This window comes from Platalea leucorodia (assembly GCF_965183815.1).
Source record: "Platalea leucorodia genome assembly, chromosome: 5".
NCBI lineage: Eukaryota > Metazoa > Chordata > Aves > Pelecaniformes > Threskiornithidae > Platalea > Platalea leucorodia.
The window spans coordinates 76,935,144-76,957,974 of NC_138827.1; the positions used below are offsets into that span (position 1 = coordinate 76,935,144).

Genomic DNA, 22,831 nt, shown 5'->3' on the forward strand with positions numbered 1-22,831 from the left:
AAAATGATTTTAGCCTTCTAAATATAATTTCTTGCAAGACAAACAGTACGGCTTCTGATACTTTTTTATAAATATGCAATAGTGTTTGTTTCCCATTTTTCTTACACATTTATACTTGCTTGATATTTAATATATTGTTTTAATTTAGTATAAAAGTTGATACCTAGTGTTTGATTTGATTTATCCGTTCATTAAACTTTTGTTTTAACTCTACTTCATCCACATTTATTTCCCTAAAGAAGGGAAATCCTCACTAGCTTTCCCTGGCTAAGGCTTCATGGAACAAATACGCTACATAACCAGAGATGTATCACACAGCACTGTCAGCATTACCAACGCTTTGTTCAGCGTAATTTTAACAGCCGTTTGGAAGGACTGTATAACACAGTTAAGTTTCAAGTCTATGCTAAGTTTACATAATTTTTGTTTTGCTCTTTGAACACTACTTAAATTAACGATGAGATCTTTCCTCCAAAGGCGTTTAAAATATGTTAGTTAAGACATTGTCAGCATTACGCATTTTTCGAACTAAAAACTCTGTACGCTTTTGAGTAATTGTGCTAGAAACGCAGCGCCTGTCTCTGCGCAGCGAGCATCGGTTGTCGCTGCTGTTGCTGCGGCGCTTGTGGCAGAAGGCGTGCTAACTGCCAGCCGACGGCGCTGCTTGGAGCTGTGCTCAATTAGCTGAAAAGCAGTGTGGAGTTTAAGTTATGATTTATAAGAGAATAAAAATTGGGCAAATAAATAGCGTTGGTTTGTTTACTCTTCAAATGGATTTATTGTACTTGATCATTGTGGATTGTTTGAATACAGAAAATGCATAATTTGTAATTTGAAATACACCTATTGATCTGAACATTAAAAACCGTATCATCATCTTTCATCTTCCCTGTGAAACTTTAAACGGCACATTAAATCTGAAATGTTTTTTCTGCCACTGATGCTTTATATCATTTTAGGAATAGTTGGTCTATTACAATACAATATAACTTCATTTAGTACAATAAACACCAAGCTGTTTTGCAAGACCTTATGGTACGTTTTTTTAAAAGAAGGAACTGGAGATACCAAAAAAAGGTAGAGTAGGACCCGCAAAGATTGTTTAATAATGCTGTAGGGAAAAGGGTTTAAAGAGGGACATCAGATTAGGAAACCAGCCTTCTCTTAGCTCACTATTCACAAAGTTAGAGTAATGCTAAATAGAATGATGCGGTTGTTGGTGAATTCGGTCTTGAGATTTTTATTTCCCAAACTTTTTAACTGTGCTGGAGTTGCATATCTGGCAGAAGGCATCTCCTCTCATGGCCGGCCATGAAAGCCAAAGGAACAATTTTAGATTATCCTAATCCCAGTTCCAGACTCTTATCACTTTTTATGGACCCTCTGAGCATCCTCAAAAAAAAAAAAAAGGCGCAAAGGGGAACTACAGAAAGCCGTCGTTCTGAGAGATGATGTTCTACGCAGGGTGCTGTGGCGTCTCCAGGTTTTGACTGTTCTCTGCTGTTTGCTGCTGTCGTACAGCTCCCCAGGGACTCCAAGCCCTCTCACCTGAATGGCGTTAACTAGCTTGGAGCCCATGATTACGTAGGTACTGGTTTTGGTTTTCCCCGTACGCACAGAATTTCAGATGCTATTTTATTGTCCAGCTGGTTACAGTACTATCAGTGCAACTCTTCACAATCAGCTTTTGTTTTTATTACCCCAAATAATTTTTTATTTCCAATCTTTGTCACCTCGTCATTCATCTTCCTGTTAACTCATTTACCAGTTCTGAATGGCAGAGGCCTCTCTGGTACCTGGTGCAAACTCTCTCTCCCCGTCTCTGTCCGTCTGCAGTCCCACCTGAGCTAACCAGACCGAAGAGCAGGGGCAGGAAAGCAGAGCTGTAGCCACCTTAGCTTCCCCAAGAAGGCGGTTTTGCTCCAGGGCAGCGTAACGCCAGGAGCCGTGATCCTATTAACTATATCCTCTTGAAAAGGCAGGGGTCAGGGCCAAGCGCCGCAACGAGAAGAAAGTCTGGTACCTAAACCTGCGCCTGGCAGATGTTCCAGAGAAAAGTAACAGTTTCAGACACAGCCTCTCCTACTGTGTTACTTGCTGTGAGGTCCTGCCCCACAAAACGCCTGTACCCGAGGCAGCAGATCACCAAAGTCACGGGAAAAAACTGTAGCCTCAGATCTCCAGCGCCCCTGGAAGTGCCGGGAGCCCTGCCCGTTACATCAAGTAGCAACATCTGTGTTTTTGCAGAAGACACTGGGAAACGTAAATCCAGGTGACCCAGCTTGCACTTTGAGGCTGCTTACCTTGTTTATACTGACCTTCGTTCTTGGCAACAGTCTGTCAGTCCGTCCCGCGGCGCTGCCCTCAACACGCTCCAGTGCCAGAGCGCTCCTCCTTTTGGAGCAAACGGTCAATAGAAAACCTAGAGGCCAGATCTGGTGGATGAAGCAGGTTTATTTGCTCTAGACAGGGCAGCCAAGCACCAGCTAAACTAAATCAAAGATATTGCAGCAGGGAGGGCTATTTTTCTTGCTGCTGTTGCTCAAACGTGCCTCCATTCACTTTGCCAGCAGCGCTGCCTAGGAGGGAAAACGCCCCTACCGCTCGCCAGGCCTGGGTGCACGCGTGGCACTGCTGCCGTGTAAAGCCGGAGGATCTAACCCGTATTTAAGGATGGCAGTTGTAGAGCAGGAGCACTAGGGAGGAAGCACGCCCAGCTACGGCCCCGACAGTCTGTCAACACTGATACACAGGAGCTCTAATGCACAGGCAGGTCTGATGGCAAAGCACGGAGAACCTGAAGAACAGCTCCTGGGTTCCCCCCGCCACTAACTAGGCTATCAAATGTCTGACTGACAGAGAAAACGCTCTCTCTAGCTGTAATATAAATACTTTAATTACAAATTGGCTATAAAACAGAGACTTCAGTAAACCTCTTCAATGTGTTCCTTATTTTAGCACCAACGCAAAAGCCAAAGGCAAACGGCACCCTTACGGCCTTTGCAGGGGCCACGCTATTTGTGCCACCCACGTGTCTAAAACCCAACGCAGGGACACTCATTCCATTACCAAGAAAAGCAACAACAGAAAACCTGCAGTTAATGCGGAAGCCTTGTTTGAATTCCACCAGGCAAAGCATCGGTCTGAGGTAACAAGGACCACAACAACTTGCCTTCAGTTTAAACCAGTATTTTTCATATCACGAGCACAGGGAATGTTGTACTTCCGTCGAAACACCCAACATCATTAAGGAAAAAACACGCCACGTTAGATTATTTTGGTGTATGTGAAAACATCAGGTTGCAAACTCCATCCTTCATTTTATTATTACTGCGGTACAGAGCACGTTCCCAAACCTGAGAGTGACGTTGCCCAGCCTAATGCATGGCAACGCTGACCTCAGACACCGACGCGTCTCCCCCTGGAGACCGTTCATTTCTTGATCAACACGTTCAGTTTGAAAGCTAGTAGAAGCGAAGCTGAGGAGCTGGGCTCAACCAAGGGTTTCTGCCTTGCGGTCCCGAGCTGGAAAGACGATCTTGTAACTCACAACGTGTTGCAATAACTTAAGACCGCTTTGTGTTCCTCACAGCACTGAAAAAAGGTGATGGCCACGCATTTGAGATTGTAAGTCATTTGACAATATACACTTTATTCTGATACAAAATTGAAATATTTTAACACATTTCAATCCATTATGGACTATACTGGAATTTTTAATTTCCATGCTATTTTTAAACTTGTTTAACCACAAGTTCTAAGATCTCGGCACACTAGCACCATTGCTCTTGAAGTCTTTGCCAGTTATTACAACATATTATTCTGTTTCCAATCTTGCGATATTATCTTCTACATGAAGGCCATTTTTCTTCTACGGAGATACTTGGATTACTTAAGTTCAGGAAAAAGCTAATCTTAGATAGAGATGTCAACCTGTAGCACCCACAGCAGAAAAAGAATCATCCATCAGATAGCTGCATTGTAGCGATACTCAAGATTTTTCATGCTCCACACAATTTAAGATACAAACACTTGTCAGAGACCACAGAGTGATAAGTCAGTGAATATTCTACCGCAGTGGAGACAGTATATGAAAACACGTTAACGTCTTAAACACAGGAACCAAAGACAGCAAGTCAGTACATCACGCAATCAACGCTGGAAAGACTAGGAGCATTCCCCTTCCCGCCTTAACTATTTAAAGGATAGCACAGTTAAGATGCTGTGTTTCATTTCAGTGTTGTATAAGAACAAAACACTTTATCACATCTCCATCGACCTGGGCCCCTTTTGGGGAAACCCATTTTTACTACCTGGAAGTACCATTTGCTTTTAGATCAACGCACAGGTTTAGGTATCAAATAAACTTCCGTACAACTGCAGCTTAGGGACCAATGCTTCGTTAACTTTACACCTCCGTCTCCATTTACGGCTGCTGCTTTCAATAGCAGCCACTATAGAAAACCCTCGCCAGGAAAGAATATTCTTAACTCTTGGAAGTGCCTCTTGGACAAAGATACACCTGACCAAGTACTCCTTAAGGACGTGTTTATCTTTGACAAGGTTTATTTCTGAACAAATTGGGGTATGAATAACTGAAATTAAGCAAATTAGTCTGACAAGAGTGTTGGAAATGCAAGTGTGAAAATAATTCTAACAGTGAATATCTAGTTGTATACGTGGTGCAAAACGATCCCTGCAGAGCGCAGAGCAAGTCTGCAGCCATGGAGAGTCCTCTGACGTTAAGGAAAGGCAGAGCTCTGCTCTATACATAGACCTAGTAACGGGATGCAAACTAGAAAGAGTTTTTGTTAAAACTTACTTTTGTTAAAACATTTTCAGGATTTTACTGTTAAAAAGTTGTTCCCCCTGCCGCCAAATACAAAAGCATTTGCCCTCAACTGAGCAATGGTCCTGTTGCTACATAGAGAAGCCGAGGCGAGCTCACAAGAGCAACTCTGCCTAGCGGAGGAAAAGCAAAGGGTTTCCACCTCCAGGTGCACGCAAGCCAGCTCGCCACCTCAGCAACAAGCTGTCTAGCGTACTGCAGCAAGGACAGACTCTGACCCTACTGCAGCAGTTTGAAATTTCGGCTCCACCGTGGCTAACCAAAACCGGTTGTCAGCCTTTTTTAAAAATATACACGGTCAGCGTGAGATTTCCATTAAGTAGCTCCTGATTATATGAAAATCGCAACATTGCCATTGTAAATTACTTTCAACTTTTAACCGTACATTACAAGGTCAAGAGTTTGCTTTCTGGATGTTTACAGACAGCAGGTAACAAGTTTAAATACTTGAATCAGTCTGTGAACATGCCTAAGCCCTGGGTTAAGCTGAAATGCATAGGTTCCGTTTGACTTTATTTTTCTGAGTAACTGAAGCATAACCAACACTAAAATAGAAACTGACTTCACAAAAATAATGCAGACTCAGAAATGTATGGCCGAGTTTAAATAGGTACTAGACTACTATGTAAAAGGAGTTAAAAATATCCCAGGCCTGTAACAATCGAAGATGCGGAAAAGGAAATACACGTTCCAAGAGTTAAGAACCAACGTGCACGAAAGCAGATCCCATGGAAAGTTCTTTTGTTGCCATTCCTCTGTAGAAATGCGGTTGTGCTTTCAAAGCTGGGCCTCACGTGACGGTAGTGGCCTCCGCTAACCCACCCTGCCTGCAAGCACCAGGACCTGGAAGGGAACTCTCTGCCCTGGACAGACAAATACCAACCCGCCCGGTAAGCCGAGATTAATGCACTGGGGGGGGGGGACACCACTGCTCTAACCAGTGCCAAGTGCCTTTACAGAACGAGTGCAGCAGCAGTCTACCCCACGCGACTGAGAACCGTGACGACCCGCTTCAGTGTCTTCACCTTCCCGGGCTTCTGTAAGGCGACTCTTTCTATTACAAGGCAAGGAACAATTTCTCAGCCCCCCCCCGCCCCCCAGTACATTCCCCACAGGAACTCGAGCACACATGTCAAAACATTTATCATTTCTGTCTTGTTGATCTCAGACACGCAGCAATTTTGTACCTGCCAGGAACAGAAGATTCTCGAACAGCAATTATGCCAGCAAGCAACCCTCATCCAGGGCAGGAAACACTGGATGGCGTATGCTGGAATACTTGCTCCTTAGTACTTAAGGCTTTCCTTGATATAAAAGGCTGGCAAAGGAAAGCCTAGAAGGAAATAAGCGTTAAACAAGTGTTTTACTATACGCTACAAATCTTACCCAGTCAGAAACCTTCAATTGAAGAGGATGTGCAAGACATTCCCCATTTTGTCAAGCAGCAGCTTCTCATTCAACCTGAAAATTAAAGAAATTACTCTTACCTTGTTTAAAAACCTCCCACTACTCTTTTTAATTCATGAAAAATTTTAAAGGCAAACCTTACCTATGCTCATTGCCCTTCCTTTCAGGTCTAAACGCTAGACCTATTGATTTTGAGTCAACTCAAGTAGCTATCACTCAAGGAGGTTCCAAAAGGTGAAGAACTCTTGCTAGACTTTCTTCCGATATTTCAGCTGTGATAAGCGGATTTAACTAGCCTTTGGAAAGCTGCTCACTATCAGCACAGTATCTTATGCCTTCACTTTTCTGGAAGTTGAAGCTGTTGCTCCTGCTGCCTTGTCATTCTTTAATTATGCTGACTTCTCCATACTCAATAGGCTGCTGAAGTCCTGTCTTATGAGTCTCCTTAGCAAAGTATGGATCAAAGAAGTACATCCTAGGTTCTTTAAAGCTGGTTAATCACTGTCCTTACACTTTCCCACATCACAAACAACAGCTAAGCTACCCCACCCACCTACAAAGCCGTCACTTACATCCATCTCTTAAAAGGTTGCATACAGATCTTGTTCATAAAGTTTATTATGACACTATTTTTCAAAGTTAACATTGTTGTCACAGTACAGCTACAAGAGGCCCTGTTAAAAAGAACACTGTCAATACATTCTAAAAAAATTTAGAAATACCAGATCAATTGTCAGAAGGGACATCAACCCCATCCTCCAGTTGTCCCTGCAATCAGATGCAGGCCCCGGGTACAACTCTACACATCTTCTAGGCGTAGTAACGTACAAAGCAAGTCGGTAGTTAGGTGGCTCACTCCCTAGTGAGTTGTGGTTTAGTTTGCAACGTTTTCAAACTCCAAATGGGTTGTTTAAAAAATGCCTTTATTGAAATACAGCCTCCCCCCCGCCCCAAGCCCAAATTAATATGTACAACAACAGAAGCGTTCACTAGATCACCAATTCTTGCTTTAGAGATATTTTAAAACTCCACAGAAAAGAATAAGCAGACTTTGATATCCAGTTTGGAGGCTACCATCTTGACACCAGATCCTTGTTTTAGTGTACTGCAGTCTAAATACACTCCAATAACAGTGTTTAAATAACATTGTTTAATTTTTTTTTTCAAACAACACACTCATTTTTCTACTACTTCTTAAAATTATAATTCATTATTAATATGACTGATTATGCCTTGAGCCATTTCATACATCTTTGCAGGTTCATTCCTACACTGGAATCGCATTTACCTTATACTGCACATTGACCCAGAAGCGAAACAGGTGTGAATAATTCCAATACCATATTGCCAAGTGTCTGAGTATTTCTTCTATTGACTGGGTCCCTACTCTTCTGAGTCTGAATTGACAGAAAGCACTGTCCTGGCAATAGTCGAGAGAGAATTCGCATCAGCTGAGAAAAGGACAGACTGTAGCGCCTTGATTTGGGGGTCAGAAGTGAGAATTGAGTACCATTTCTAGCCATATGTGCTGATAAGATTTGCTACTCCAGTGCATCAAACCAAATTGCAACACACTATCGTTCTAGCTGTGGACACTCAAGACTGTACCATTCTACATCGTGGGAAGTGTTTCTAGTCAGGACAATCCAACTAGATGGTGTTCTGCTTTCTCTTCGAGCTCTTAGCTGGGCGTAGACGTTCGCAAGGGGAAAAGCTTGAGAACTATACTACTTAGAGCCCCTCGTGAACGGGCTTTTGGAACGCATTACCTGGGACTGTCAGTGATTACACCTGCGCTACCCTTGGCTCCCAGTCAGAAGAATGTGTCCAGAAAATTGCCTAGGGTGCATGCAAGAAAGTATATAGCCATTAAGTTATGGAGGAACATACCTATTACTCTCACTATGACGCCTCATTCAATCGAAACAGTGCAGTCTGGTGCGAGGGGGAGGGAAATGGGGACAAAGGAAGGGGATGAAAATCCCAAGCCACCCTCCCCAAAGTATAGTTTTATTGAAACAGAATCATTGTATATCCCAAGGAAACAGGCACTTGATTCCCCCCACCTTAACTTCTCGGGAATTACAGTAAATATAAAGGTAAAAAGCAAGTTTCTTTTTCTCTTCACCCAAGACTTAAGCAACTGCAGTTATCCCTTATACATCTCAAATGAGACGGGAGACAGCTTTAATGGGTCTAAAGTTGGTCTTGTTAAAATATTTATCATGCCTTATTTTCTTGAAGCGCTAGTACTAATACAGAACTACAAATTAAAAAAATATGCACAAACCAAAAAGTAATTTGAAATTTTCATTAAGGTAAAGCTTAGTTCTATAATTCACAAACACTAATTTGAGTAACTCAATCCTAGTTATACATCTAAACAAACTATAATGCAACATACAGATGTTTTCCCTCTGTATGCCTATGTAACTCATGTCAATGACAGTTACATATATACACTGAGACTAGACCCCTTAAGACTGCAAATCAATAGGTGTTTCTATTGTTAACTTTAAATTAATACAAAATAGTAATTGAGAAATGCATTAATCCTCTCTATTAACTAACAAGGAAACACCCTAAACTACATTTTATTTCTGTTATAGAGTTCTCTGTACTAAATGTGGAAAAACTGAACTACACAAATATTGAAAAGTTAAAAATTCCTTAATTTGTTTATTCCTGGTACCACTACCACAATTTACAGGGCAATATACCTGATGTAATGGGAAAATAAAAAGAAAAAAGAAAGACAAAGCTACAACAGATAAAGACCTCAGGAATGTACATCTAATCGACACTACATTGCATTAATCAATAGCTGCACTTTTTGCAAACTGTGGCTATGACAGTCCTGAACAAGAAGGGTTTCCTGTTTAAGCTGCAGTAACTTTTCTGACTATGGATCATCGCTCCTTCTGTGGCAGATTTTACAGTTCCTCTAATGCATTTGGGACGACTGTCTCAAAGTAACCTGCAGCTTTCCTGACAACTCCTCGCTCTCTCTCCTGCTAAGAACTGTAGCCTGTTGAATACAGGATAAGAAAATTATTACTCTCAGTGAACAGTTGTACATTATTAATCATCATTATAAATATGCATTACACCTACCCTTTTTCTGGTAGCATTTTTAGAATCTTCTACCACCATAGCCCCCACTTCCACTTCCAGATCCATAACCACCTACAAAAAATAGGGTGTACATTGAAATACAAGAATAACAAGAAATTTTAAACAAGAAAAAATATTTTCTGTACAAAATCATATTTACCACCATAGGGACTGCCTGAACTTCTGCCACCAAAGCTGCCACCACCTTTCATGGGACCATAGTTAGACTGCTGTTGTCCACTGTAATTGCCAAAATCATTATAGTTTCCACTTCCACCATAATTACCTGAAACGAATGCAGATTTATAAAGCCACTTTTGTTCAACACTTAGGACATGAAGCTTGCCTAATTATGACATCCGATGTAAATGTAAATTGTAACCGTTTAAAACAATTTAAAGTAGAATTGCAAGCACTTTGCATGCTACCTCTACTCACAATGTACAAATGACAGAAGACCCTTAGCATTTTGAAGATTAGAAACTGGTATTCCATTGAAGTGGAAAAACATCATGCTATATTAGAAAACTGACACAGTTTTGAGTAGGCAATTTGAAGTTAACACAACAGGCCAAATTTAAGGCCTCCAAACTCAGAAGAATACATGAGTTTCACCACCATTCTTCCACTACCCAACACTTTGCATGTATCACAACAATGTAAACTACATACCATTTTTTTGCTCTAAAAAGTGATAGAACTGGAACGATCATGCTGCACGTACACATCAGAGGGTATAAAAAAGTATGCAGCAGATTTTGCGGCTTAACTCCCCAAACTTGCATTAGTCCTTCCAAGTTCTTACTGCTCCTTCTCCAACAATTCTAGTAAAGAACCTAAGCTGGTTTTGTATTTGTGGGATACCCTTACCAGAAACATCCTGTCTATCATTAAAGACCTCCACAGAAGTCACCCCAGATTTAAAAATTAACCTTATTGTTCAGAAATCCCTGCAGGGAAATTAATACTGACCACGTAAAACATGGCTAAACTGATCATGCAACAGGACGTAGCTAGATGTATTTTGGTTAGATAGTAACATAGATTTTAAATGCACTCATCAAGGGTTTACACTAGTTAAGGCTGTAAAAGAGTATTATAATTATGCGATTTCCAGTTAGTCTAATTAGAATGCGTAACTGGCAAAAGAACTGCTTTTATAAAAGTAACTTGAGTAGCTCATTTCACAGGCGAACAATAAAAAAAGCTTATAGAAACTTAGATGCACATTCCTCACCAAGGAGGATGTGATCTACATGATGCGAACTGGTACCTGGTAGCAACAGCGTACTTCAAACGGTCAAAAGTTTAAAAATTCTCATACTCTACCTCCACACACAGATTTATAGCTGCTGCTTTTTGAAAAGTAAGTTCCAGGCAAAACAATGTTGTAGTGTATCAAAGCTGACCCAGAGGGAAAAAGAACTTTGCTTATGTAACACAGCATTCTGCATTAAGACCTAACTGAACAACTCATTTTATGCAGTATCATACTTCAGGCATTGTACAATTCAGACCTGCCTAAAAAACCTAGGTATCTAATTAAAGCTGGCATCTTACCACCACCAAAATTTCCTCCTTCATTGTAGCCATCATATCCTCCTCCTCCACCTCCATATCCACCGCCTGGGTTTCCATATCCTGGTCCTCCACCACCACCATAACCTCCTCTGCTGCCATAGCCAGGACCACCTCCATAGTTGCCACCTTTGAATAAAAGAGTCATACTAAACACACCAAAGCTAAATATTGGTAAGAAAAGGTCCATTTAACAACAACAACAAACCCCCAATGCAACAACAAAAACAAAAAATAAAAGTGTCCCACAATGTTTTCCCTGTATTGTATTCATTGCAGTTGCGTAATTTATCCGAACTATTTAGTCCAAACAAAAAAACTCCTTAGTTTATATATACCCTTGAAGGACAATATTTAGAAGTCCATGCTGGCTCACAAAAATAAGTAGACATGCTGCTACCACCACCACCCCCCATTACATGTGGTAACTGTCTCTTTACACAAATGGCTTTGTCAGTACTCTGTATCATCCTCTTTATTCCTCTGAACTGAAATGACTCAGAAGGCAAAACCCTCAGAAGAATTCTGGTTTACAGTTCTTACGTAGACTTACAGCTTTATCTACATGTGTGTCAAAGCTATTGGATGTTCTTTTTTTCTAATCACATACAGCATATCTGAAAGACTTAGTATTCCAGATGCTGATCTGGTCTCCGATATTTTGATGGAGTAGTTCCAAACTGGGAAATAGTTCCCAAGAACTCAACATCACTACATATATCTGCTTATAGAATCAGGACACAAGTAACTACATGCTACTTGCCTCAGATCCCCCCCGCCCAAATGCTACTTCCACAGCCATTTGGTAATTTCCACAGTTCTCTTTAGATGCATTTTGGATACTCATCCAAACTTCATCATGAAAAAGATACTACTAAGCCATGAAAAGTCTTACAGTTGATTGAAAAGATTTCTGGTATGTTAGTTGGTCACTGCTTTATTCGGTTTTGGTTGTCTCAACTGCCACGACAATCTTCATTTAGTTCTCAATAATTATGAACAGCTGCTGCATGACCTCATGACATGATGTTATTTAAAGGGTAAATATAGAGGAGTATTTTTTTTCCACCCATCATTTTGTGGGGAAAACAAAAAACCTTTAACTCTTCACAGCTCTACAATGTAGAAAACATTACCACCAAAGTAGACTTGGTTTCCAAGGTGAAGGCAAGATTTACAGCTGGATATAACGTTGGGGGGGGGGGGGGGGGAGGAGTGAACAATACACTTACCATCACCAAATCCATTGTATCCGTCACCACCCCCAAAGCTTCCTCTGCTCCCACCACCGCCACCACCACCCCCATAGCCTCCTGGAACACAAAACAGACGAGAATGTTTTCCTGAACACACGTGGTAAGTGTTTAAGCCAACTGACACAGGAAATAAAAAACCAGAAATCCCATTCTACATAGACATTCCAGTCATTTACCTCTTCCACCAAAGTTTCCTCCTCGGCCAAAGTTCCCTCCACCGCCTCCGAAGTTTCCACGACCCATGAAGTTGCCTGAGCCACCGCCACGACCTACAAAATGTTTTACTTAAATTACATTAATTGAAAACCAGTTACATAAAATAACTATGCACAACTCCAAACTCACCTCTCTGAGAGCTAGCAGTCTGCATCTCTTGTTTTGAGAGTGCTTTTTTCACTTCACAGTTATGTCCATTTATAGTATGATATTTCTGAACTAGAGAAAATTGTGAAATAGGAGAGTTAGAAAATCAAATCATTGAAAGCAATATGCTGTAAAACTCTCATAGAAAGCTACTGTAAGGCATGACCACACTTTAAAAGGAAAATTAAATCTAACCCATCTCTTACAATAGACAAGCAGTTGATTATGCCAACATCTTACATTCCACACACTGCTGTTCTGAAATTCAATGTTACACTTTTGTCCCGTAAGTCACTTCTCACTAAAGAGTTACATACCAACAATTTTATCAACTGTATCATGATCATCAAAAGTTACAAAAGCGAAGCCTCTTTTCTTTCCGCTTTGCCTGTCTTCCATGACTTCTATGGTTTCAATCTTGCCATATTTTTCAAAGTACTCCCTTAAATTATATTCTTCTGTATCTTCTTTAATTCCACCAACAAATATTTTCTTTACTGTGAGATGTGCCCCAGGCTTTACAGAATCCTACAACACCAAAAATGACATTCAGTGTTTTAAATTATTAGGTAACGGTTAGGAAATAAGGTTAACAGAAACACTAACTTACCTCCCTCGAAACTGCTCTCTTTGGTTCAACCACGCGTCCATCAACCTTATGCGGTCGAGCACTCATGGCAGCATCCACCTCCTCCACGCAAGAGTAAGTCACAAAGCCGAAGCCTCTGGAACGTTTTGTTTGTGGGTCTCTCATCACCTGCAAAAACATAGGGGGTATTCTGCATTTCTGCACTAAATTAAGTACCTATAACCTTTCAAAAGCGTAAACTAATATCTGACACTTTACCACGCAGTCCGTGAGTGTGCCCCATTTTTCAAAGTGCTCTCTCAAGCTATCATCTGTTGTTTCAAAGCTCAGACCTCCAATGAACAGCTTTCTCAACTGCTCCGGCTCCTTTGGCTCATGGCCCTACAAAATAAAAAATCAAAAACGTATTTTGAATACAAACCACAGGGTTAAAATTTCACAGAATTACTAAAATTATAACTACAAATAGGTGGAATACATTTACGTAAAAACAATGACTTCTAATGGGTTTAGACAGCAGCATAGTAAACACTTAATGAGGTGTGATTTTAATTAAAACACTAACTAACTAACAACTTAAGAGTGCTCAAATGCAAACAACAGTAGAGAGATTTCAATATACTAAATAATTTGGTTGCTCCCCACCCCCCTGGAAGTGCATTCATTCTGTGCCTATCTTATGTTCGAGTTGCATATTGCTCTGTAGGGATTAGCAATGAAGCACTGCTAGATAAAGGGAAGTCCTAACACTTTATGAAGCATAATCATGAGGACCTATAAAAAATTTAAGAATACAGTGTACAAGAAAAAAAGGTTATTGTCCAAATTGAGTGTCTCATCTTTTGGGATATCCATTTTGAAAGGTTATTTTTATGCATTTTGAAGGAATTTACCAACTCTTATATCCTTAAAATTGTAAGTTTTGTACTCAGATAATTTTGGAAGTTGAGTCCATGCAAGCAAGACCGTAGAAGTACCTATGTGGTTTTCAGTGTTATGGGAAATACCTCTTAAATGTGAATCAACATGGACTTATGCCTTACAGATAAAAAAATGTCTTGAATAATGACTACTCAATGACCAGTAGTGGGTACAACTACTGGAATAAGAGTGGTACCTTAACAAGCATTGTAAAACAAACAAGTTTAACTGAAGCTCTTGACAATATCACCTATGTATGACTAGTCACATTTTAAAGTGTGCAAATTTTCAGAGCCCAGTTTTCTATAGCATGATTAAAGTGGGCTTACGTGTGCATTAATGTTTCTGCTCTCTTTCAGTGTTGCATCATTTTTTTTTCAGTTAGGCATGGCATATCCCCATACATTGACAGGAGTTTATGAAAAATTATTTTACAACTTTCTCCCATCCCCAAGACAGGGAAGTCTTACAAAAAGCAACCAGATTAAAATCTTATTTAGCAAGCTGGTTCTTTTGAGCATGTAAAACACTCCACAAGGTGCTGGCTAGCTATGCTGCACGACTTCAATTCTGCAGCATGAGTGCGTAACAGGCTTCACTGTTTCTGCTGCAGTGCGTTAGCCTAGACGCAGCATTAGCCTGAGAGCTGAACTACATAAAACCAGCTAGACTTCTACATGTAGATGTCTTGCTTCAAACCTGAAGGTGAAGTGCTTTAACCTCTGGCACAGTTTAAATAAAGGGGGGGTGGTGGTGCTAGGGTTGGTCAGAAAAGTGTACGTCCCTTTGAATGCAGCATAACCACCCTAAAGATCAATGGATATTGTGAAGCAATACATGGCAAAAGAGAATTTCTGAATTATATACTGCTTTAGGAAACCATTGGCTTATAAATGTTCAGGTTGTAGTACAGGAAACAACGCGTAAGATTATGAAAGGCTGGCTGGGAAGTAGATCCCTGCTCTTACACCTGCTAAACTTAACGAGAAAGAGCTCCAGCATTCTTGTAACAACTTTCTATTTAAGGCACTAACTTTTTTACTACAGGAACACTATATAAATGACTGACAATCAGTGGTCCTCTGACTACAAAGCAAAGCTGCTTTCCTATGGTTGTCCAAGTGGTCTGAACTACAGAAGTATAATAAAAAAAAAAAATCTCCCTTCCAACTGGACGTAAACTTAAAATCTTACAGGGTGACACACCTACTGTATATAGAAACTGCTTTAGGTTAAGTGAAATATTGTCTTCTGCTGGTAATTGCCTTTTTTTTAATCTACTGACACTACTCATTTTTTAGCTAGGTTATGTTAAAGCTGGGAACATTAAGCGTTTCGGACTCACCTACTCATATTAAAAGAAATCTATTATGTGAAAGTGCAGAGTTTAGACTTCTCCAAAACCAAAAACCTACATAAGGAAAAACTGGACAGACTTTTTACAGTTCTCTGACACCCCTCAAGGCTACAGCATTTTCGGTTAGCTACTCAGACTGCTTTTACCTTAAAAGAATGACCACAGAACTCTTCAGGTCACTCCTGAAAGGAAAAGTGAAGTCCTTTTCTGCTTATTTTTATATGTGCACATAAACTGCCATTCTCATATGGGAGGAAAAACACTTACTGTTACAACTTCTCTCTTCTATCGGAGAGAAATTATCCTTAGGACACACCTATGTTATAGCAACTCTCCACAGAAATAAAAGGCAACATTTTCTTTGGGAATTAGTTGGTTTTTTCAGGCATTTTGTTCTCACTGGGGATAAGCCTCTCTGGGGTTTTCAGAGTGCTGTCCTCTATTACACAAGATGTTGTTTCTCAGTACTTCTGCTGCAAGCTAGTTGTAACAGCAGCCTCTCCTGAGCAGCTAGCCTTACACAACCCATCTCTCCCTTCCTCCCTAGTGTCACTACCACACTGCTTCAACAGGATCAGCAGGCTCCCTCCCACTCGGCCAATACTGCGGGCCAGCACGCCATTTTGCAGCACTCCTTTGCGGGGGGTGGGGCAGGGAATAGCGGTAAGAATGCCCAGCTTGCCTGCAGCCAGCAAGAAGCTTTGTTTCCCCCCCAAGCAGTTAAAGGGACTTCCCAAACATATTAATAGGCTCTGAGGAGGCGTGGAACTTTCTTTCCAGCCCTGACTAGTGACTTCCTCCCTCAAGCCAAAGCTCTACGCAGCACCGGCCGCCTCCATTTTGTGAGCGCTCTCCTCTCCTCCACCCTCAATATGGAGCCGGCGGGGCGGGGCCTCGGGAACGCACGCGCCCCACCGGCCACGTCCCAGCGCCGCAGTGGCGCCGCGGCAGCGCCCCGCCGCCCGGCCCGAGCCAGCGCGGGGGGGCACAGCTCCGGCCGGCAAGGGCGGCCCAGGAGGAGGGCAGGGAGAGGCCGGCATTGCCCAGCATCTGGTTCCCTCTGCTCACCCTTTCTCTCGATCGAAATCCAACTACCGGTTCCTACGGTCCCACCCAAAACCCCGAAGGCTCAGCACAGCCTAACTGCACCTCTCTCAGAAGAGAGGAGGAAAAAATGGCACCTGGCACCAACCCCCCCAGGATTGCTGTAAACACCTAATCTTCACAGAAATCCCAAGACCTTTTGCCAACGCTGTTGCAGATAGATGTTGCCTTTATTCTGCGTTTGCTATAAACTTAACTTTCACACGGCAGGGGTTTTGAATAATCAGCCTTTTGGAGTTGCAGTACTTCTCTCTAAAGGCACTGCTTTCAGGCGGAGCCCTCCCGTGCACCCTCCCTCTGTAACACCAGCAAGCGTCCCCAGAGTGCCTGGCACCGCACCTACGCTCATCTGCGGCTAAACCCGCAAGATGAGACTGCTCTGGCCCCCAGGCAGCCCAACCCTAGACTGCTGTCTGACAGGGGAAAGCTCACAGGCAACTGGGGCCTCACCAACTTTCGCTGTGAAACATTTTCTGTAGAAACTTAATAGCTTCTCAGTACATTCCTGGCCAAGCCTACTTTTGTCAACTACAAGAGCGTATTAACCAGCTAACGAGCCACCTGAGTTACATTCTATCCAAAGTCCAACAGCAGTGGGACGGTTGCAACATTCCTTCCAGAAGGACTTTACACACCGCACTTCAATACAAAATAACCACGCTACCAGATACATGCAACTCGGACAAGGTTTGTTCTTAATTCAACTGTACAGGCCCTCCCACATTGCAGTAGTGTTATCATTCCAGAAAAAGTTGGTTTGAACTAGCTAAAATATTCAGGCACCCTGGAAAAGTAATGTTAGAAAGCAAACAAATAAAATAAACAATCACAAAATGTCTCCTTTATAAGCTACATAAGCATATTTAATACCCTCTTTGCTGATCTTAGAATTGAGTTTATTTTCTGAAGGGCATCAAAACTTTTTATTCCCCCCCCTCCCACTTCCACACCCTGCCCCAAAGTAACTAGCTCCCATCCTCCCAGAACAGCCCCAACATCTTCTCTATACTACGCACCTTATTCAGTCTACGGTATTTCTGCTAGAAGCAAAAGAAAACAGTTATTTTTACTTAGTACAGCCTCGCTTTCATTTGCAGTGACTATTAGGCAACCATTTTTATTTAAAAAAAAAAAAAAAAAAAAAAAAAAAAAAAAAAAAAAAGAAAGAACCTGTCTTCATTCCCACTAAAAACAGGACTTTGAAGATAGGAAAGAATCAAGTTCCCGCTGATACTCTGAGGATGCATGAATTTCTTAAAAAAATAATTACACCTTGCTTTAATCACAAACATACATTTAATCAGTTTTGTTATAACAGAAAACTAGAAAAGCAAAATTTCCCCGCTATGCATAACACCCCACCCCTTAAAATTGTAAGTAATAAACAGCAATTTAAAGTTACTCTGCTAAAATGGGGATGAAGAAGGTAGAAAAAAAGCTATGAATTCATACATCAGATAGAAATGGTTAAGGTGGGTTTTTTTTTAATCTTTACCCCTTAAAGCTACTTTTTTAATTAAAAAAAAAAAGCAATCCTCTCACCTGTGAGGATCGTCTTCCTTTCCTCTTGTAGTCCTCCACATCTCTCTCTTCCTTAAGAGCAGCCATTTTGGAAGGGTACTCTTAACTCAGCCTTTCTTTTAGATCTAGGAAACCTAGAAAACAGGTTGGATAAGTCAGTACTTACCCCAATTCCTGTGAAGCAGGGCCTTCTCTGGCTGCAACGCACGGGTGTGGCTTTATAGGAGGAAAAGGGAGAGGGGTGAAAGTAGAAAAGAATGTAAGTATTTAAAAGGGCAGTTAAAATCCTCAAACTATTTTACTCATAATTAAGAAGAGGTGCAGAGGGAACATCTGCTATCCTAGTAAACGTCTTTTTACAGCTGTTGGAGTAACTAGCTAAAATCTGTAGAAAACAACCTATGTTGATTACTGTCTTACATAACTATCATGAATACAACCGGTACAGGGCAAGCAAATTCCACCTTTGATACCCCAAACCCACTACCTAAATCAAATTCTACTTCTCTAGATTTTAAATCCAAAAATATTTAACATTTTGCAATTACTGCTTATTATAATTATCTTATGTGTAATGTATTGTAATCAGTGATCCAGCAGCCTACAAAACTGGAACACTAGAGGATGTGTTAAATGTTTTCTGTTCTGTATTGAAAAATATTTTCCACTAACACCAGTGCGAGAATCCTTTACTGATTCTATTCTTGCAACACCAGAAATTTTAACACTTGACCCTCAGCAATCTGTAGCACTAGTCATCTGCATTACTTTTGCTTCCAAGTGATGTATTTGATTACTTCCCTGTACTCTCTATGTACATGCCCAACTTTTCACAATGTTATGTACGTATCATTACAAAAATCAAGTATTGCACAAGGTAAGCTCAGTGAATGAATCCATATCTAAACATTCAAACAAAAAAAATTCACGTTCCCTTTAGCCTCCATTATTTCAAGTTTCCTGAGGTCATTATCTGTCTTACTACACTGTACTAGTATCTTTGGCTACTACCTTGGACATTTCTTGAAGCTTTATTGTAGTAGCCGAAATAGAATACTGTCAACTAAATGAGATGCTTCTGTAAAACTACATTTGTGCTGCATTAAAATCACTGATATTTACGAGATTAGGTGTATATTTTGGTGGGTTCTTTGTTTGTTTGGGTTGTGCTTTTTGGGTTTGTTGTTTTGGGGTTCTTTTAAGTTTTATTCCCACAAATACTGCACAGGGAAAGGCAGGCAGGTCTCTACTAATGACCAGTATGTACTGTTATTCAGAGTGAAAATTATTATTTAATATAATTCCATGTTAAAATCCAGCTTCAAATTAAACTCAACTGTGAAATCATGAGTACCACAGTTTAATGCATTAACAGTTTTAAAGGTTTTATAAGTAACATCAAAGTGTTTGTATTATCTTCAGTTCCTCTCTACACAATGTTAAACCTGCTCTTGAAATCCTTTAAATCAAACATCAGTTTGACTTAGGAGGTATTAGGATACTAAGTGTTTCAACTGAGCTGTTCAATTCCTTAAGTCATACCGGGAAGGTATGAAACAGAACGTTAACAATTCAAGGGCTTTTAAAGAAGTAGCTGTATGGCAACATAAAACTTTGAGAATTGTTAGGGAGGAAAGGGATAAGCCTATTTAAATACGTTTTTAAGTGATTAAAAGTATGCAACCCCTTTCTCATTTTATCACCTGCTGGTTTCCCCAGTGAGGCTCCATGCTGGCCAACATAAAGTTCTCAGGCATGGTCTCTGCCATGATGGCCTCATGGTCAAAAGAGAGTTGTCTCCTTGCTGATGCATACCATCAGCTGAAGCGGAACACAGCCCTGTTCAGCCCTATTCTACTCTGCCTCATAGAAAGCTGTTAAAAAAAAGCTGTCAATATTAGCCTTTTTTATACTTAACATTAACAAAATACTATATTCAGCTCTAAATAAAAATATTCAGAACATTTTTATCAGCTCAGTTAAACTAGCACTGAAACAGTTGTATACTGCAACTTTACAGAACTGAAAGTAGTCTCAGAACAAATCTGTTAGTTATAAAGAGCAAAAAGTCACTAGGAGATGTCTCATTACTCAAAGGAACTTATAATGCCACTGTATCTCTTACAGAGACAAAAAGTAAGATAACAGAGGCGAAACAGACATTCCAAAGATGGAAGTTTACCTGTCCATTCAGAGAATACTATGGAGATGTATTGGTCTTTTCTGTAAATAGCTAAAGAAAGTTGGACCTAATGTGCATACAGTATATTGTGCCAAACCTAAGAGTTAAAGCAGCAGAACAATAGATTTTCAGCTCTAAGTGTGTTGGCAGTTGATTCCCAACGCCAACAGGAACGTCTGCTGGGAAAAAAACAAGAAGATATTAGCTTAATAACTTATGTGACGGGTTTCCAAGCTTCACTGAAGCATGTTCAAATGCTTTGAACTCATCATCCCTCCCAGTTGTCAAACTATTCAACAACCCTGAAGCAGCTAAGACAATTGCTTACATGGAAAAGTTATTTTTAGCTGTTTTGCCAAGGGATCCAGTTTCTTCTCTGCTTTTAGTGTACGAACAAAAACTAGCATGACCTGTTGGTTTCTCTGTTCTCAATTCTCTAAGGTTTCAGCTTTTAATGAAGGGGTCAAGATAAAGGGAAAAAAAAAAAAAAAAACTGCACCATTTTTGCTCACCATACTTTACTTGCAATACTTGAGCAAAAAAAATTAGGTTTTGAGGAGGGGAAAGAAAAGCAAGGGGGGATATCACGACAGTATTTCCCTCTGGGTAGGGCGCGAATAATTGCCACAGCGTGCATTTGATCTCGACTTCATTCAAATTAAGGAAAATTTGAACCAAGGTTTGTGCAAGACTGCTTCTTCCTGTTGCCTACCAGGATCATGGCGGGATGCCACCGAATGTCGTGGCTCTTGTGCATGTGTGGCTGGGGGAATGGAGAAAGGGAAATGGGAAACTATCCGAGAGCGCTTTGCACTATGCCTTCCCCCACCTCCCCGGGCAGCACAAGCTCGCTACACGTGCTAACTTCCCTCGGAAAAGGGGTGAGAGATACTAGGGAGATGCTGCAACGTGTACCAGCATTCCTCAGCGAGAAGCACAGCACTAAATGACCTTAATGCTTTAAAAGTCTCTTCCCAAGAAAGTGAGTGGGAAAAGAGTATCCCCAGCGCGCTACTCCGGGTAGCTTACATGGGGGGGCAACGGAGGACAGAACAATGACACACGCATGTGTGGGACTTGCTTCTCCCCACTCTCGCCCGCATACGCGCCTAAGCGTCTCGGTGTCCCCCAGGATAGCTGAGGAGGGCCCTGCTGCCCACAGCCCTGTCCCAAGCCGAGGGCCAGGCCTCTCCCCCCGCCCGCCCCCGCTCTGGAGCGCAGCGAAATGGCGGCCGCAGTCGCTGTGCCCGAGGGGCCGCAGGGCGGAAGCGCAGCCTCTCCCGCACCCTCCCTCTTCCTGCCAGCGGCCGCCATTGCGGGCTGCCGCACCATGTCGCAGGGAAAAACGAGTCTGGAGCGCAGCAGAAACGCTACGAGGAGGCGGCGGCCGCTCCGGGGCGGCAGCGGGAACGGCGGGGGGAACCGCGAGGGGCAACACGACGTGCCCCCCCCCCGCCCGCCGCGCCCTGCGCTCCGAGCCCGTCCCGCCCGGGGCTCCGGCGGAGAGTTACAGCAGCTCTGCTGCCGCGGGGGCGGGAGGCCGCTCCACCTCCCCCTCCACCCTGGCGCAGCTTCGCCTAGCGGGTCCCGCTCCCCGCGCGCGGCGGGCCGTTACCTCCATTTTGTGACCAGACTCGCCTCCTTCGGTATCAATATGGAGCCGAGAGGAAGAGGAGGGGGAGGGCGGAGGAGGGGTCACGTGGTGGGAAGGCGGGCTGCGGGCACCGCGCGACGGGGCGGGAGGGGGAGGGGAGGGATAGCAGCCGCGCGCGCGCAGCGGCCGTTACCGCTTTCTTCTCGGCGCCCGCCGCCGCCCCTCCCCCCCTTCCTCCCGCCCGCGCGCCCGCCGCGCCGCGCCGCCAGCCCTGGGCCGCGCTGGGCCGAGCGGCCCCTTCCCCACCGAGAGGGGGGCAAAGGAGGGAGCGAGGGAAGGTGGGGGTCGAGGGGGAGAGGTGAGAGAAGATAAGATATAACCGTGCCAGCCTTCAGTTAAGCGCCTTCCCGCCCTCCTCCGTCCCACGCCGGCAGCCGGCCTAGCGCACTAACCGCTGTGGGGGTGGCGGCGCCGGCGCGCAGCCGTGACTGGTGCGCACGGGCGGGCACCGCCTCTCGGCGCCACGTAAGGCCGCCCGCCCGCCGGCCGCCTCCCCCCGCCGCGGCTGCCCGCCCCCGCCTGCTGCGCAGCGCGGGCCCGGAGCCCCGCGCTGCCCGCGGCTCGCGAGGCGGCACCTCGGCTGCCTGTGAGAAGAGGGAGCCATCGAAATACCCGCCGTGAGGGAGGCTGTTGGTCAGACGGGTTAAAATACTTTGTAGGACAGAAAAGAAAAGGAAAGGAGGGAATGCGATGCTTACAGAGGACTTCTGCAGGAGTATCAGGGTATGCCTGAGGCGCCCAGGACCTTCTAAACGAAGTTATTTGTCTCCACGTATTGTTTTTATCCTGGAGACGCTGCAAAGAGGCAACGGAAAGATGTGCTCTCCGGAGACTGTGTAGCAGTCACCCTTTGAAAGTGAGGGTAGGTTAGTGTATTTCTGGTTGAATACCAAAACACATCCAAGCAATAAGTTTTACAAACTTCTCCGTAGCTTC

The 22,831-nt window shown here is 42.8% G+C and overlaps 1 protein-coding gene across 19 annotated transcripts; it reads right to left on the bottom strand.

Annotated features, from left to right (window-relative positions):
* Nucleotides 1-353: 353 nt before the first annotated feature.
* On the bottom strand, nt 354-22,318 carry HNRNPA3 (heterogeneous nuclear ribonucleoprotein A3). Of its 19 annotated transcripts, none has more exons than XR_014228367.1 (14): nt 22,216-22,318; nt 18,081-18,193; nt 17,555-17,578; nt 13,415-13,537; nt 13,178-13,324; nt 12,885-13,095; nt 12,550-12,639; nt 12,381-12,488; nt 12,181-12,291; nt 10,931-11,077; nt 9,531-9,656; nt 9,371-9,442; nt 6,236-6,310; nt 354-3,594 (listed from the first exon to the last, which is right to left on the bottom strand). XR_014228367.1 is itself a non-coding variant. In XM_082314015.1 (13 exons), the coding sequence occupies exons 2-12, from the start codon at nt 18,144-18,146 to the stop codon at nt 9,390-9,392; spliced, it is 1,203 nt and encodes a 400-aa protein (XP_082170141.1). In that variant the 5' UTR covers nt 18,147-18,193; nt 22,216-22,318; the 3' UTR covers nt 3,626-6,310; nt 9,371-9,389. The 19 variants fall into 19 exon arrangements, 17 of the variants coding, with proteins under 17 accessions (XP_082170141.1, XP_082170147.1, XP_082170143.1 ...); XR_014228368.1 differs by lacking the exon at nt 354-3,594 and adding an exon at nt 3,626-3,933; XM_082314015.1 differs by lacking the exon at nt 354-3,594 and having other exon boundaries at nt 3,626-6,310; nt 17,555-17,575.
* Nucleotides 22,319-22,831: the final 513 nt, after the last annotated feature.